Source organism: Camelus bactrianus, chromosome 1, assembly GCF_048773025.1.
Source record: "Camelus bactrianus isolate YW-2024 breed Bactrian camel chromosome 1, ASM4877302v1, whole genome shotgun sequence".
NCBI classification, from domain to species: Eukaryota; Metazoa; Chordata; class Mammalia; order Artiodactyla; family Camelidae; genus Camelus; species Camelus bactrianus.
The window spans coordinates 121,679,079-121,691,639 of NC_133539.1; the positions used below are offsets into that span (position 1 = coordinate 121,679,079).

Sequence of the window (12,561 nt, forward strand, 5' to 3'; positions counted from 1 at the left end):
AAACTCTTTAGAGCCCTAGTGGGTGGCACTGATAACCGTCATTGATTTATAAGCTCAAGAGAGCCTGGTCCCATGTGTTCCATGAAGCAACAACTTCTCTGCCTGTATTCCTGGTTATTTGGGAAGTGACTTTATTTGCAGTTTAGTGTTGGCTTTAGTTGTCACCCTGACGCCCTGCATGCCTGCTCGTGGGTAGAGGTCTCTGTGCATGTGACACTCCCTCGCGATGCTAGGTATATCACAGAGCATCCACAGCAGGTTCTGTGGGAGCTGTGCAGAAAGCTGTCCTTGAGTTTTCAGGCCAATGGGAGGGATTCAACAAATGGTCTGATTCAGATTAAGCTTCTAATTGTAAAGAATGTTAGTTTATTTCCATCCAGTCTGGTTGTATCTGGACTTACATCTGAGAGGAGAGGCTTGAAAGATGAGTTGGGACACCTTCTCTAAGAAGCACTTCTGAGCAGGCCAGACACAGCGTCCAATCTCTAAGGGAAAAGGTCTTTCTCTGCTGTCACTCCCTTCTGCTCCCCAGGGACAGTGGTCCCCAGGGTAAGAATGGTGGGCATCTTGGTTTGAATTCTTCCTGAAGGTAAGGATTTAAGTGCAAGCAATTCATCTGGGAGGGAAGGGAACACCAGGAGGTGACAACCAAGAAGTGAGGCACTGAGACAGGGAGGCAACCCAAGGCGGGGGACACCATCAGGTCAGGTACCCCTGTGGGCTGATCCCCGCCAGGCAAGTCTGGGAAACTGCACAGAACAACCCCTCAAAGTTCTGCTGCCTGGAGGGGAAGACAGCTGGGGTATTTCTATCCCAACTCCCGTTAGTTATTCTGCAGGCTGCTCCCTGAGATGGGCTACATCTCCCTGCACACGTCCAGCCTGCCGCAGGCATGGGCAGGGCAGGCTCCAGCAGCCAGAGAGAGCCCTCGGGCAAAGAGGTTCAGGGTCTGGAGCTGAAGGTGGGCAGGTGAGCCCTGAATAGGTAAGAGCAGATGGTGCATGGTTAGGGTCCAGACAACCACAACTGACTAACATACGTACCAAACTACGTGTGTACGTACGTGAAAGAGGAACGGAGGAGGTGCAGGTGCTGGGGTGATGTGGTGACACCCCTACTGCTCCTGTGGTATGTGGTCGTGTTTGGGTCTCTGTCTTGGTAACAAGAGCGTTAAAGAGCGAAATCGTGGAACTCGATGACACCTTGGTGCCCAAAATGAAAATTTAGAGGACCCGAATCACTTGTCCCCAGCACTAACTGTGTAAAATTAACGTCACCAGCTCATGGAAATGTGGAGCCTGAGAGACTGTTACTACTAGGGCAACAGTACCAGCAGGTGTTTGGGAATGCTCACTCTGCGCTGGGCGCCCTGCTGGGTGCACACTGTGGATGGCTGCAGTGACTTGTCCCAGAATTCCACGAGGCAGCTACAGTTAGCACAGAGAGGCTGTCACTTGTCCGAGGCCACACAGCTGAAGGAAATTAGAAGTACTCTCATGTGGCCTCTCCATTTAGCCAACGGAGAGACTGCTCCATGCCTGGGTAGTGTCTTGTCCAAGGTCATACCAGGCGCTGGGGGTGGGGCTCGCACTAGAATCAGGGCGTGCCAGTCCCACCAGGCCCCCTCTTCCCACATTTCACCACGAGTCAGTGCCTCCCCTCTAGCTGCACCCCATGCCCAGGATGCCTCCTGGCAGCACATCTGGGGGATGCCCGGGTGGTCCTCCACGCACCTGCTTCCCCTCCATCGCTCCCCTCATCTCCTTGAATGTGGAGGTGAACTCTCCGATGAAGTCATGTTTGCCGTTGGAGTCCCAGTCCCACACAATGCACTGCAAGAGAACAGAAGTATTTTTTTATATAATGAAGAACGCACCGCAGCCAAGGCAATGTGAACTTCCCGAGGCAGCGCTGATGAAAGATGCTGGGTTCAGACCGAAGCCCAGCAGTCCAGGGTTGTGGCTCGTGGGAAGCAGTGCATCGCTGGTTCCGGCTGGCTGTACTCAGCCTCTCTGCCAGGATCTCCAAGCAGCCCTGGGATGCGGCAGTGACTAATACTTTGCCCGTTTTCCCAGTAAGGCCAGTGAGACCAAAAGAGATAAAGGGACCATCGTGAGAATGAAAACTCTGGGATTTGAAGGCAGGTGTCCTGACTTCGGTTCCAGCATTCTTTCCCCGGAGCAGAGAGCCCCTGTGGTTCACAGCTGGGACCGGGGGCCAGGGTCCCTGCCTGTAGCTTCCACAGTGGCCGCTTACGTTCAGTGATCTGACCATGTGAATCACATTTTCTGTTTCTTTCTTTTTTCCCCAAAGTAATGCTAACAAGAATGAGTAAGAGGGCAAAAAAAGTGAGATCTTTCATCATACGCATATGAGAAAAGGGCGGAAAACGGAGACAGGCGAGTCACTTGGGTGAAAAGTAGGCATCCATCACACTTAAGATGCAACCGTTCACGTCCAGTGAGAGGGCTCCGTCTAACAGCACTCCGGCTAACTTCTGGGCTCGAAAGTAGCACTCTGCACAGTGACACAGTTTAAATCAGCAGCCACCCTTGATCACACGCCCTTAGATGAAGAGGGAGTCCCCCAGTTTTTTCTAGGGTAGAGTTTGGAATAGGGTCTCAACACTTCAGATCTCACTTCTACATCTTTGATTTTTTTAAAAATAAAATTGAACCTTAAATTCTTTTTTAAAGCTTTTCTTTTGGGGGAGAGGTAGGTAACTAAATTTGTTTATTTATTTAATGGAGGTACTGAGGATTGAACCCAGGACCTCGTGCATGCTAGGAACGCGCTCTACCCCTGAGCTATACCCTCGCCGCTCACTGCTACACCTTAACAGGGATCTGCAGCCAGGAAACCCCAGATCTCAGATAAGATGGAGGCAGCAAAGGGGACTTTTACTCGGAGGTTGTCTCTGGAATTTGAGGGCTTAAGGGGCAGCTTGGTTCTTCCTCAGGATGGAGACCCTACTAGCCAGTCCTGCCTGCCAAGCCTGCTTGTAAATCTTTTTTCAGATTCTGTAGGATGCTGCGCAGACCTCAAATGAAGTGTGTCCAAAACAAAACCTAATCCCCCCACCCCAGGTTGATCCTTCTCTTTTATTTTCTGTCACAGTGAACCATATCAACACTTATCCAGGTGGAAACATCGTTCAGTATGTGCTAGTGAATATCACAGGTGAGCACCGGCCCGCTGATCCGCATGTTCCCATACGCAGAGTTTTTCACTCTATGTGCTGGCCCCTCCACACTGACCCTGACTGTCACAGTCATTCCCTGGAGCCAGAAACGAAAGCTTGCCTGGCCTGGACACAGAAGGAGGAGGAGGCGCGTCCCTGCCTTCCAGGCTTAGCACTGTGTCCAACAGCGATCACCGCCTTGGGACACCTGAGTCTGACTCTCCGATACGCACTCATTATTCTACCTTGGAGAGAGCAAATAAGAAGGCAAAGGGGCAGAAACCGGCAAAAGAAAAGACGTGGAAGCAGCCTTTCGAACACTCTTTTGTGCTTCATCGTATTTCTTTTTAACTCTTTCTCCCCCACACGTGCAGCAGAATATAGAAAAAGCAAAAGGGACTGTTCGGGGTCTTTTAGCTTGTCACATATGTGTACGAAAACCACCTATCACTTCTCAGATTTCCCATCATGCTTTAGTTGGTTACTGCCCTCCTTCCTCCTGCCACTATCACACCCAGGACATCTGCTGTCCCTGGGACAGACCCCCCCCTGGCTGGAGGAGGACTCAGACTCCGGCATGGCCTCCCGGGGTGGGCACCGCTGCTCACATGGGGCCTCACCTCTCCAATCGGTGGCATTTTTCATAATAGAATTGCAGAATTCTGTTCTGATCTTTCTCAGGAGGGATCCCAAAAGAAGGAAGAAAGTGAGGCAGACAAATAAAAACAGTCTTCCCCATTCCCCCTGCCATGAAGCTGGCTTCTGTCTGCTCTGATGAAGCTGGCAGAGGAACATATCGTGGTGAAAAGTAAACAGATCAACTGCCCTGCAGAAGCACCAAGGCAGAGGCAGGGTTCTCAGTGCAAATCAGACAGGAAGCCTTGACAGATGAGGGAGAGTGGCAGCTTGGGAAACATCTACAAGCCAGGAAGCTGGTACAGCTCACAGTGGAGTTTGGGTGTATACTCTTAACATGTCCGAGCTCGACAGATGGCCTTGTCAACTCCCTCATTTTATGGAGAAGGAAATTGATGGAAGAGAAGTGACATGGCTTCTGTGAGTTCACCCAGGGCAGGGCTGCGACTAAAACCCAGGTTTCCTGACCACTTAATTTCATCACCACCACAAAACAGTGCAAATTGTAATAATTACAACATACACAGGGCTTACTATGTACCAGACATTGTCCTGAGTACTTTATACACAGACACACACACTCACTTAATCCCCAGAATAATTTATCTTGCTCATTTTACACGAGGAAACTGAGGCACAGAGAGGTGAAGTAAGTTTCTCAAGACCACACAGCGAACCAGAGGTGATCTTTGAAGTAAAAGAAGTTACACTTCATAGCTTGTCCTAACCAATCATCTTTTATGAGCCCAGGCCATTTGTGTTTATTGTCTTTAATCCTGTACAATAACCCTGAAATGACAAAATTCTCCTTACCAGTCACAGGAAACTGCCATTCACAGCTATGACTCACAGTCTTAGAGAGGTTAAGTGACTTCACTAGACATCTAGACAATGACAAAGATGGATTTGAATGCAGGTGTCTGGTGTCATGGCTGCTAAGTTTTCCGCTGTGCCACGCTGCCTCTTAAGGAAAGCAGAAATTCACAATCGGGCTCCTTAGTCTGCTCTATGCAAGAAGCACTGTTCTTTGATTAATAGACCACCGGGGCCCTCTGGGGCTCAGGGAACCCACCAAGCACACAGAGAAGCTGCTCACTGTTCCCACGTAAGAGGATGCAAAGGTAGCAGAATGAGGGTTTCCCCTGCGTCCTCAGCTCCATCTGTGGAATGCGTGGGTAGGTGTGTACTGAGAGGTCGGGCTACTCCATCCTACCTTTACTTTACTTTTGCACTGAACCCATTAGAAGACAGGTGCTATCCCAACTTACCACTCACTCGCCTGTTTGCGATGGTCAGTTTTATGTGTCAACTTGGTAGGTTTATGTCCCCAAGTATTTAATCAAACATTTATCTAGTTGTTGCAACAAAAGTATTTTATAGACATGATTAATCAGTTTAGAATCAGCTAACCTTAAAGTAAGGATTTTGTGGATCCATGAATTTAGGATTTTTTTTTCTATTTCTGTAAAAAATGCCATTGGGATATTCATGGAGATCACACCAAATCTTGAGGGTACTATGGATATTTTTTTTAATTGAGGTTTAGTCGGTTTACAATGTTGTGTCAATTTCTGGTGTACAGCACACCGCTTCAGTCATACATTAATATACATATATTCATTTTCACAATATTTTTTTACTTTTTTGTGGGGATAATAAGGTTTATTTATTTTATTTATTTTTGGAAGAGGCACTGGGGATTGAACCCAGGACCTCGTGCATGCTAAGCATGAGCTCTACCACTTGAGCTATACCCTCCCCCCAGGTATTTTTAACAATATTAAGTCTGCCAATCCATAAACATGGGATGTCTTTCCGTCTCTATGTGTCTCTGTTACTTTCCTTCATCAGAGCTTTGTAGGTTTCAGTGCTTAGTCTTTCACCTCTGTAGCTAAGTTTACTCCTAAATCTTTTGTCCTTTTTGATGCTATTACAAATGTGATTTTTTTTCGTTTTTTGTTGAGATACAATTGACATATAATATTTTGTAAGTTTAAGGTGTACAACGTACTGACTTAACACATTTACATATTGTAATATGCTTACCACAGTAGCCTTAGCTAACACCTCCATCAGGTCACAGAACCGTCATTTCTCTCATGTGGTGACAGCATTTAAGGTCTAGTCTCTTACCAGCTTTGAAGTAGATAACACAATACTGTTGACTATAATCACAATGCTGTGCATCAGATCTCCAGAACATACTCATCTTCCACTGCAAGTTTGTACCTTTTGACCAACATCTCCCCAGTCCTCTCCTCCTCCCCAAACTCTGGTAATCACCATTCCACTCTCTGCTTCTATTTTGGCTTTTTAAGATTCCACATATTTGTCATTCTCTTTCTGATTTATCTCACCTAGCATAATGCCCTCAAGGCACATCCATATTGTAGCAAATGTCAGGATGTCCTCCTTTCTCACAACTGAATAATATTTTATTGTGTGTGTGTGTGTATATATATATATATATATATACACATACATACATACATACATACATACATACACATACCACATCTTGATCCATTTGGGATTGTTTTCTTAATTTCTTTTTTGGATGGATTATTATTAGTGCAGAAACACAACTGACTTTTACATGTTAATCTTGTATCCTGCAACTTTACTGAATTCATTTGTTATTTTGACAGTTTTTTTTTTTTTGTGGAGTCTATAAGGTTTTCTACAAATAGGATTATATAATCTCAAAACAGAAATAATTTTACTTCTTCCTTTCTTATTTGGATTTCTTTTTCTGGCCTAATTGCTCTGGTTAGGACTTTCAGTACTGTGTTAAAAAGAAGCAAGGAGAGTGGGCATTCTTGTCTTCTTCCTACTCTTAGAGAAAAAGCTTTAAATTTTTCACCACTAAGATATTGGCTGTGGGCTTGTCATGTATGGCCTTTATTATGTTGAGGTCATCCCTTCTCTACCTAGTTCGTTGAGCATTTTTATCATGAAAGGGGGTTGAATTTTTGTCAATGTCGAATTACAAAAGCGGTCTTGAGAAAGAGAACAAAGCTAAAGACTTCCTGATCTCAAAATGCATTATAAAAGTAATCACAAAAAGACAGATCAAAATGTACCATGGTACTCACTTAAAGACAGATCTATAGGCCAATGGAGCAGGATAGACAGCCCCGAAGTAGCGATGCATATGTGGTTAACTCATCTTAACAAGGGTGTCAAGAATACATAATGGGGAAAAGGTAAGTCTCTCCAAAAAATGATGCTGGGAAAACTGAATATCCACATGCAAAAAAAAAAAAAAAAAAAGAAGAGAAAAAGAAATTGGATCCTGTATGCCATACACAAAAATCCACTCAAACTGGATCAGACTTAAACATATGACCTGAACCTGTAAAACTCCTAGAAGAAAACACAGGGGAAATACTCTTGACATTGGTCTTGGCAATGGTTCTTGGATATGATACCAAAAGCACAACCCACAAAAGCAAAAATAGTCAAGTGGGACTACATCAACCTCCTACAGGAGCTATAATAAAAGCTCCCACACAGCAGAGGAAACCATCCATAAAATGAAGAGGCATCCTATGGAATGCGAGAAAATATTTGCAAACTGTATATCTGACAAGGGATTAATTTCCAAAATACGTAAAGAAATCCTACAACTCCATAACAACCCACCTAAATAACCTGATTAAAAAAGGGTCAAAGGACCTGAACAGACATTTCTACAAAAAAGATATACAAATGGCCGATGGGTATACGAAAAGATGCTCAATATCATTAGTTATCAGGAAATGGAAATCAAAACTACAATGAGATATCACCTCCTATCTGTTAGAATGACACTGTTAAAAAAACACAAAAGATAACAGTTGTTGGCAAAGATATGGAGAAATTGGAGCCCCTGTACACCATTGGTGGATATGTAGAACAGTGCAGCAGTTACGGAAAACAGTACAGTGGTTCCTCAAAAAATTAAAGATAGAATGACCGTATGATCCAGCAATCTCATTTTTGGGTATTTATCTAGAGAACTGAAGTCAGGATCTCGAGGAGGTATCTTATTCCCATGTTAACTTCAGCAGCATGACTCACAATAGCCAAGCTATGAAACCAGTCCAAGTGCAGGACTAAAGAAAGTGTGGAGTAGACATACAATAGAATATGATTTAGCCTTAAAAGGAAGAAAATCTTGCCATTTGTGATATGGATGGACACGATGGTAACTGAAATAAGCCAGTCACAGAAGGACAACTATCACCCGATTCCACTTTGATGAGGTCATAGAGGCAGAGAATACAGTGGAGGTTGTCAAGTGCTGAGGGTGGGGGAAACAGGTAGAAGGTTTTAGTTACACAAGATAAGCAAGTCCTAGAGCCCTGTGTGCAACACTGTGCTCAAGTTAACAACGTGGTGTCGTGCACTGCAAAATCTGTCAAGAGGGTGGATCTCATGTTAAGTATTTAAAAAAGTTTTTTTTTTTGGTGAGGGGAGGAGGTAACTAGGTTTGCTTATTTATTTATTCTTTAACAGAGGTGCTGGGGATTGAACCCAGGACCTCGTGCATGCTAAGAACACACTCTACCACTGAGCTAAAGGAAAAGACTTGCACACGGGGGATCATGGCCACATTTAGTGACTGTAGACACAGGGGGAGGGCCTGGGAGCAGGTGACCCAAGTTCTAGCCCCTGCTCTGCAGACAGCGTTGTGAGGCTTCAGGAGCGCTTCTCAGTTCTCCGTGCCTCAGCTTCCCTCACTGCAAAATGGGTGTCTGGGGAATGAGAACTGGAGGGGGAATGCTCTCTCGGGTCCCATCCACATCCAGAATTCCCTAGTTACATGGCATTGCATCTTTATTCCTTTTCCAACTTTCTGTTTCAAAGTCTGAGATGATCAAAGTAATAAAATTCTTAATTAACTTAATGCCTGATGAATGGAACACTACTCCCTTTATTTTCCTTTGTTAGGTATCTTTCTACCCCCTTGGATGAATAGAAGTCAGTGGTTCACTTTCTCCTGGTGATTCTCACAAGAGCATCATGAGATGGAGGGTCCGTTTTCACAGATAATGATCCTAAAATTCAATAAAGCAGCTGAAGGTGGCTTATTCCCAAGCACAGAGGTAGCAAGAGTTGACATAGGCTGTGAACCTGGCTTTGCTTTTCCACATCCAGGGCCCTTTTCATTAAACCACAATGCTTCATTACATACTCACGCCAGGAGCCTTCTCAATGGCAGGATTTTTTTCCCCTTTATTCTTTTTTTCTTTTTTTTAACAACCAACTAATTTATGGATGTCTGACCTCTCCCAGGGAAGAATATACTTATATACATTTTTAATGTTCTCTTTGATAATAAGCACTCGAAAATTGCCCAGAATGATTAATCCTGGCAGGGTCTTGCTGGGCTCATTTAAAGGTAGAAGTTTAAATGGAGGCCATCAAAATTAGGTGCTAACAGAATCAGCAACGTAGGAACCAAACTGTCTTCTCACATCACTTAGTCTAGCCCAGTCTTCCAACTGCAGCTTTTGGGAAATCAGGCAATGTTCCACCATTCTAAGGAGTTTTGGGTAATATATGTACAATTATATTTCAGGACATCTATGATTAGGAATTTGGGAGAACTTCATCCATAGTTTAGTACTCGGAATGACTTCTTTTTTGTTAAAATTCAATGACAACCCTTAACACAAAATTGGTGTAGTGGTTTACACGGAATTGTAAACATCTATGAAAAGAATACCAAATACATATTTGCTTGTTTGGTGGTTATGACATTGGCACAGACAGGCCTTACCTGCAGAGATTCTGGTTTAGTTTTCTGGGGGAGGGTCCCAAGAATACGACTTGGAAGCAAGCAAGTCACCAGTTTGTCTGCATGTGGTCTCTGGAAACACTGAGAAACACTGGACAGAAAATCCAGAAGTCCGTGGTTGGTGACTATGACGGCAATAATTAAAATTATCTTCTGGCTTACACACTGTGCTCTTCAATTCAGTAAGAAATCTGACCACAGACAGAAAATAGCATTCAAGGGCCATCCTGGCTCCTGAATGATCATTCAGTGCAGTACCGCCCTGAGCAGGCCAACAAAATCCTAAAAGATTGTGCTCGTGAGAGGTGGACTGAGAGTTCCCTGGGAGGAAGGGTGATGTATGTGAGCTTTATCTGGCCAGTTCACACACCTCTCCTCTTCTGACGGCACCCTCACCCAGGGACACTCCACAGTGAAGCGTTTCACTCCTGGAAGCTTTTGATGGAAATGTCTGGCTTTGGGAGGCTTGGTTAGTTCAGATAAGCCTCAGGGGTTCCGAAATGCTCTCATCCAAACCTTTTTAATGTTACACCTGGCTTGCCTTAGGAAGACTGAAAGTCCCACGGTTGTGGGGTCGGAGTGGAGAGGCGGCTCTGACGGGGACAGATGCCTCAAGCTTTGGGCAAGTGCTCCATCTTCATGACCAGAGTTGCTCTGCGTTGGCTGGATCTGTACCGCTCTTCTTCCAAATGACAGGTGTTACAGCTACCTGAGAAGCTGACATGCGATCAGGGGACTGATGAGTGGCTGAGCTCGGGAAACTTCCTCAGGTGAATTGCAAATGTGGGTACAACCCCTGCTCAGTGAAGATATTTAACAGTACAAGACAGTGCAGTGGGGCACTGTTTCTTTTGTATTCTTTTTATTGAAGTATAGTCCGTTTACAATGTTGTGTCATTTCTGGTGTCCAGCATCATGCTTCAGTCATACATACACACAGACACTCATTTTCTTACCGTTCCTTACATGTGATTTGGCACTGCTATCCCTGAGGAGCTCAGACGAGATGAGTTTCTCTTTCTCTGGTCCCCCGGCCTCTTTTCTGTATCTCTGTCCCTGCATGTCTTGTGAGACCTATTCTGGAAGAGTCTGATATCCTTTACAAACAGGAGGCAGAGAAGGTGACTGTGGGTTTTATTTCTTCTATTCAATGGCTTTATTTCCTTCATTATGAAACCTTCCTTGACTCCCTCCCACATGTCAGGAAACTAGGTATAGCACATACAACGAACAACAAAGGGGCAAGACAGCTGAGTCGGTCTCTGACTACTAGAAGCTTACAGTCCGGCGGTGAAAACAGACATGACTCATATCTTCTGTTCCGTCAATTTATCTGTTTTTCATACAGCTCGAGTTTGAGCTACTTCTGTGTGCCAGGTGCTCTGGGGCCAAGTCCTGGAAGGACAGCTCATTTAAGCCTCACAACAGACCTACTAGGCAGGTGCTGAGAACAATAGTTTGAAAGAAACTGAAGCCCAGGGACATGAGGTAACTTTCCTGAAGTCACTTGGCTAGAAAGTGGTAAAGTTGGGGTTGGAACCTTGGCCTCCTGGGGGAGAGCCCAGCTTCCCCGTACAGCATATTGTCTACTTACTCATTATTGAATGAATATTAATTATCTGCTGTGTTTTCTGTACCTTTCTGGGCACTGATTACATGACAGATGAGACAGGAAGCTATTTCACTGTTTCCATGAAGTCAGTCCACCTCGGCATGCATCAGATCTCAGTGTTCTACAGAACGCCTCAGTCAGATTGAGTCTCTACAGACAAGTTAGAGATGTAAACTACTTATTTTTTTAAATTGAAGTATAGTTGATTTACAATGCTGTGCTAGTTTCTGGTGTACAGCACAGTGATTCACTTATACATACAAGTGTATTTCTTTTCATATTCTTTGTCATTACAGGCTTTTTCAAGGGTATTAAATATAGTTCCCTGCGCTATACAGTAGGACCCTGTTGTTCATCTATTTTATATATAGTAGTGTATGTCTGCAAATCCCAAACTCCCAATTTATTCCTTCCCTCTCACTTCCCCCTTTGGTAACCACGGGTTTGTTTTCCATATCTATAAGTCTGTCTCTGTTTTATAAATAAGTTCATTTGTGTCACTTTTTTTTAGATCTCACATTTAAGTGATATCATATGGTATTTGTCTTTCTCTGTCTGACATAGAATGATGATCTCCAAGTCCATCCATGTTGCTACAAATGACATTTTTGTATTTTTATGGCTGAGTAGTATGACTTTGTATAAATATACCACATCTTCTTTATCCAGTCATCTGTCAGTGGACACTTGGGCTGCTTCCACGTAAACTATTTTAAACAGGGAATGACATAATCAGATGTAGGGAGATCATGGAGGCTTCCAGGTGAAGAATGAATAAAATGGGTAGGGACTGAAGTTGAACGAGGGCCAGAAGAAAACCCATGACATGGGGAAAATTACAGAGGTATTAAAGAAGTGGCAGCCAAAGGCCTCAATCTCTAAGGAGATGTTGGGGTTGAGGGAGAGGAAGGAGAAGGAGAGCCTGACATAAGCCTGAGCTCCTGGCGTGGGTGACTCAGGGCACCACTCACCTGAGTGGGACTCACAGGAAGGGACAGGTCGGAGGGTCAAGGGACAGGTTAGTATTTGGCCACGTCAAATGTGGAGTCCCACACTCCTGATCTCTAATAAGAACCGTGGTTCTCTGGACCCATGACAGGTAATCATTGTTTCTTCCAGAAAAATGCCTGCGTCTCTCTTTCTAAATGAGCCCTGCTGTGCTGGTTTATTGATTGCTATCATATGATGCCTGGAGGCAACCTCCCGTGGTCCCTGAGGTGGGGAACGTGCTCCAAGACCAGAAAAGAACAGATGCATCCATTTGTATGGCTTAATCAGTCTGGAAACCACAAGCTGGCAACGCAGGACTCACTGCCAGCCAGGAGGAAGTCTTGGCACAGCCAGGCA

At 44.6% G+C, this 12,561-nt stretch overlaps 1 protein-coding gene across 2 annotated transcripts in view; it reads right to left on the reverse strand.

The window, feature by feature from the left end:
* CPNE4 (copine 4) overlaps window positions 1-12,561 on the reverse strand; it is a 381,982-nt gene that overhangs the window by 33,352 nt on the left and 336,069 nt on the right. For both annotated transcript variants that reach the window (XM_010961247.3, XM_074372416.1), the window contains exon 8: window positions 1,734-1,832. In XM_010961247.3, coding sequence (XP_010959549.1) covers window positions 1,734-1,832 — 99 coding nt within the window. The remainder of the gene's footprint in view (window positions 1-1,733; window positions 1,833-12,561) is intronic.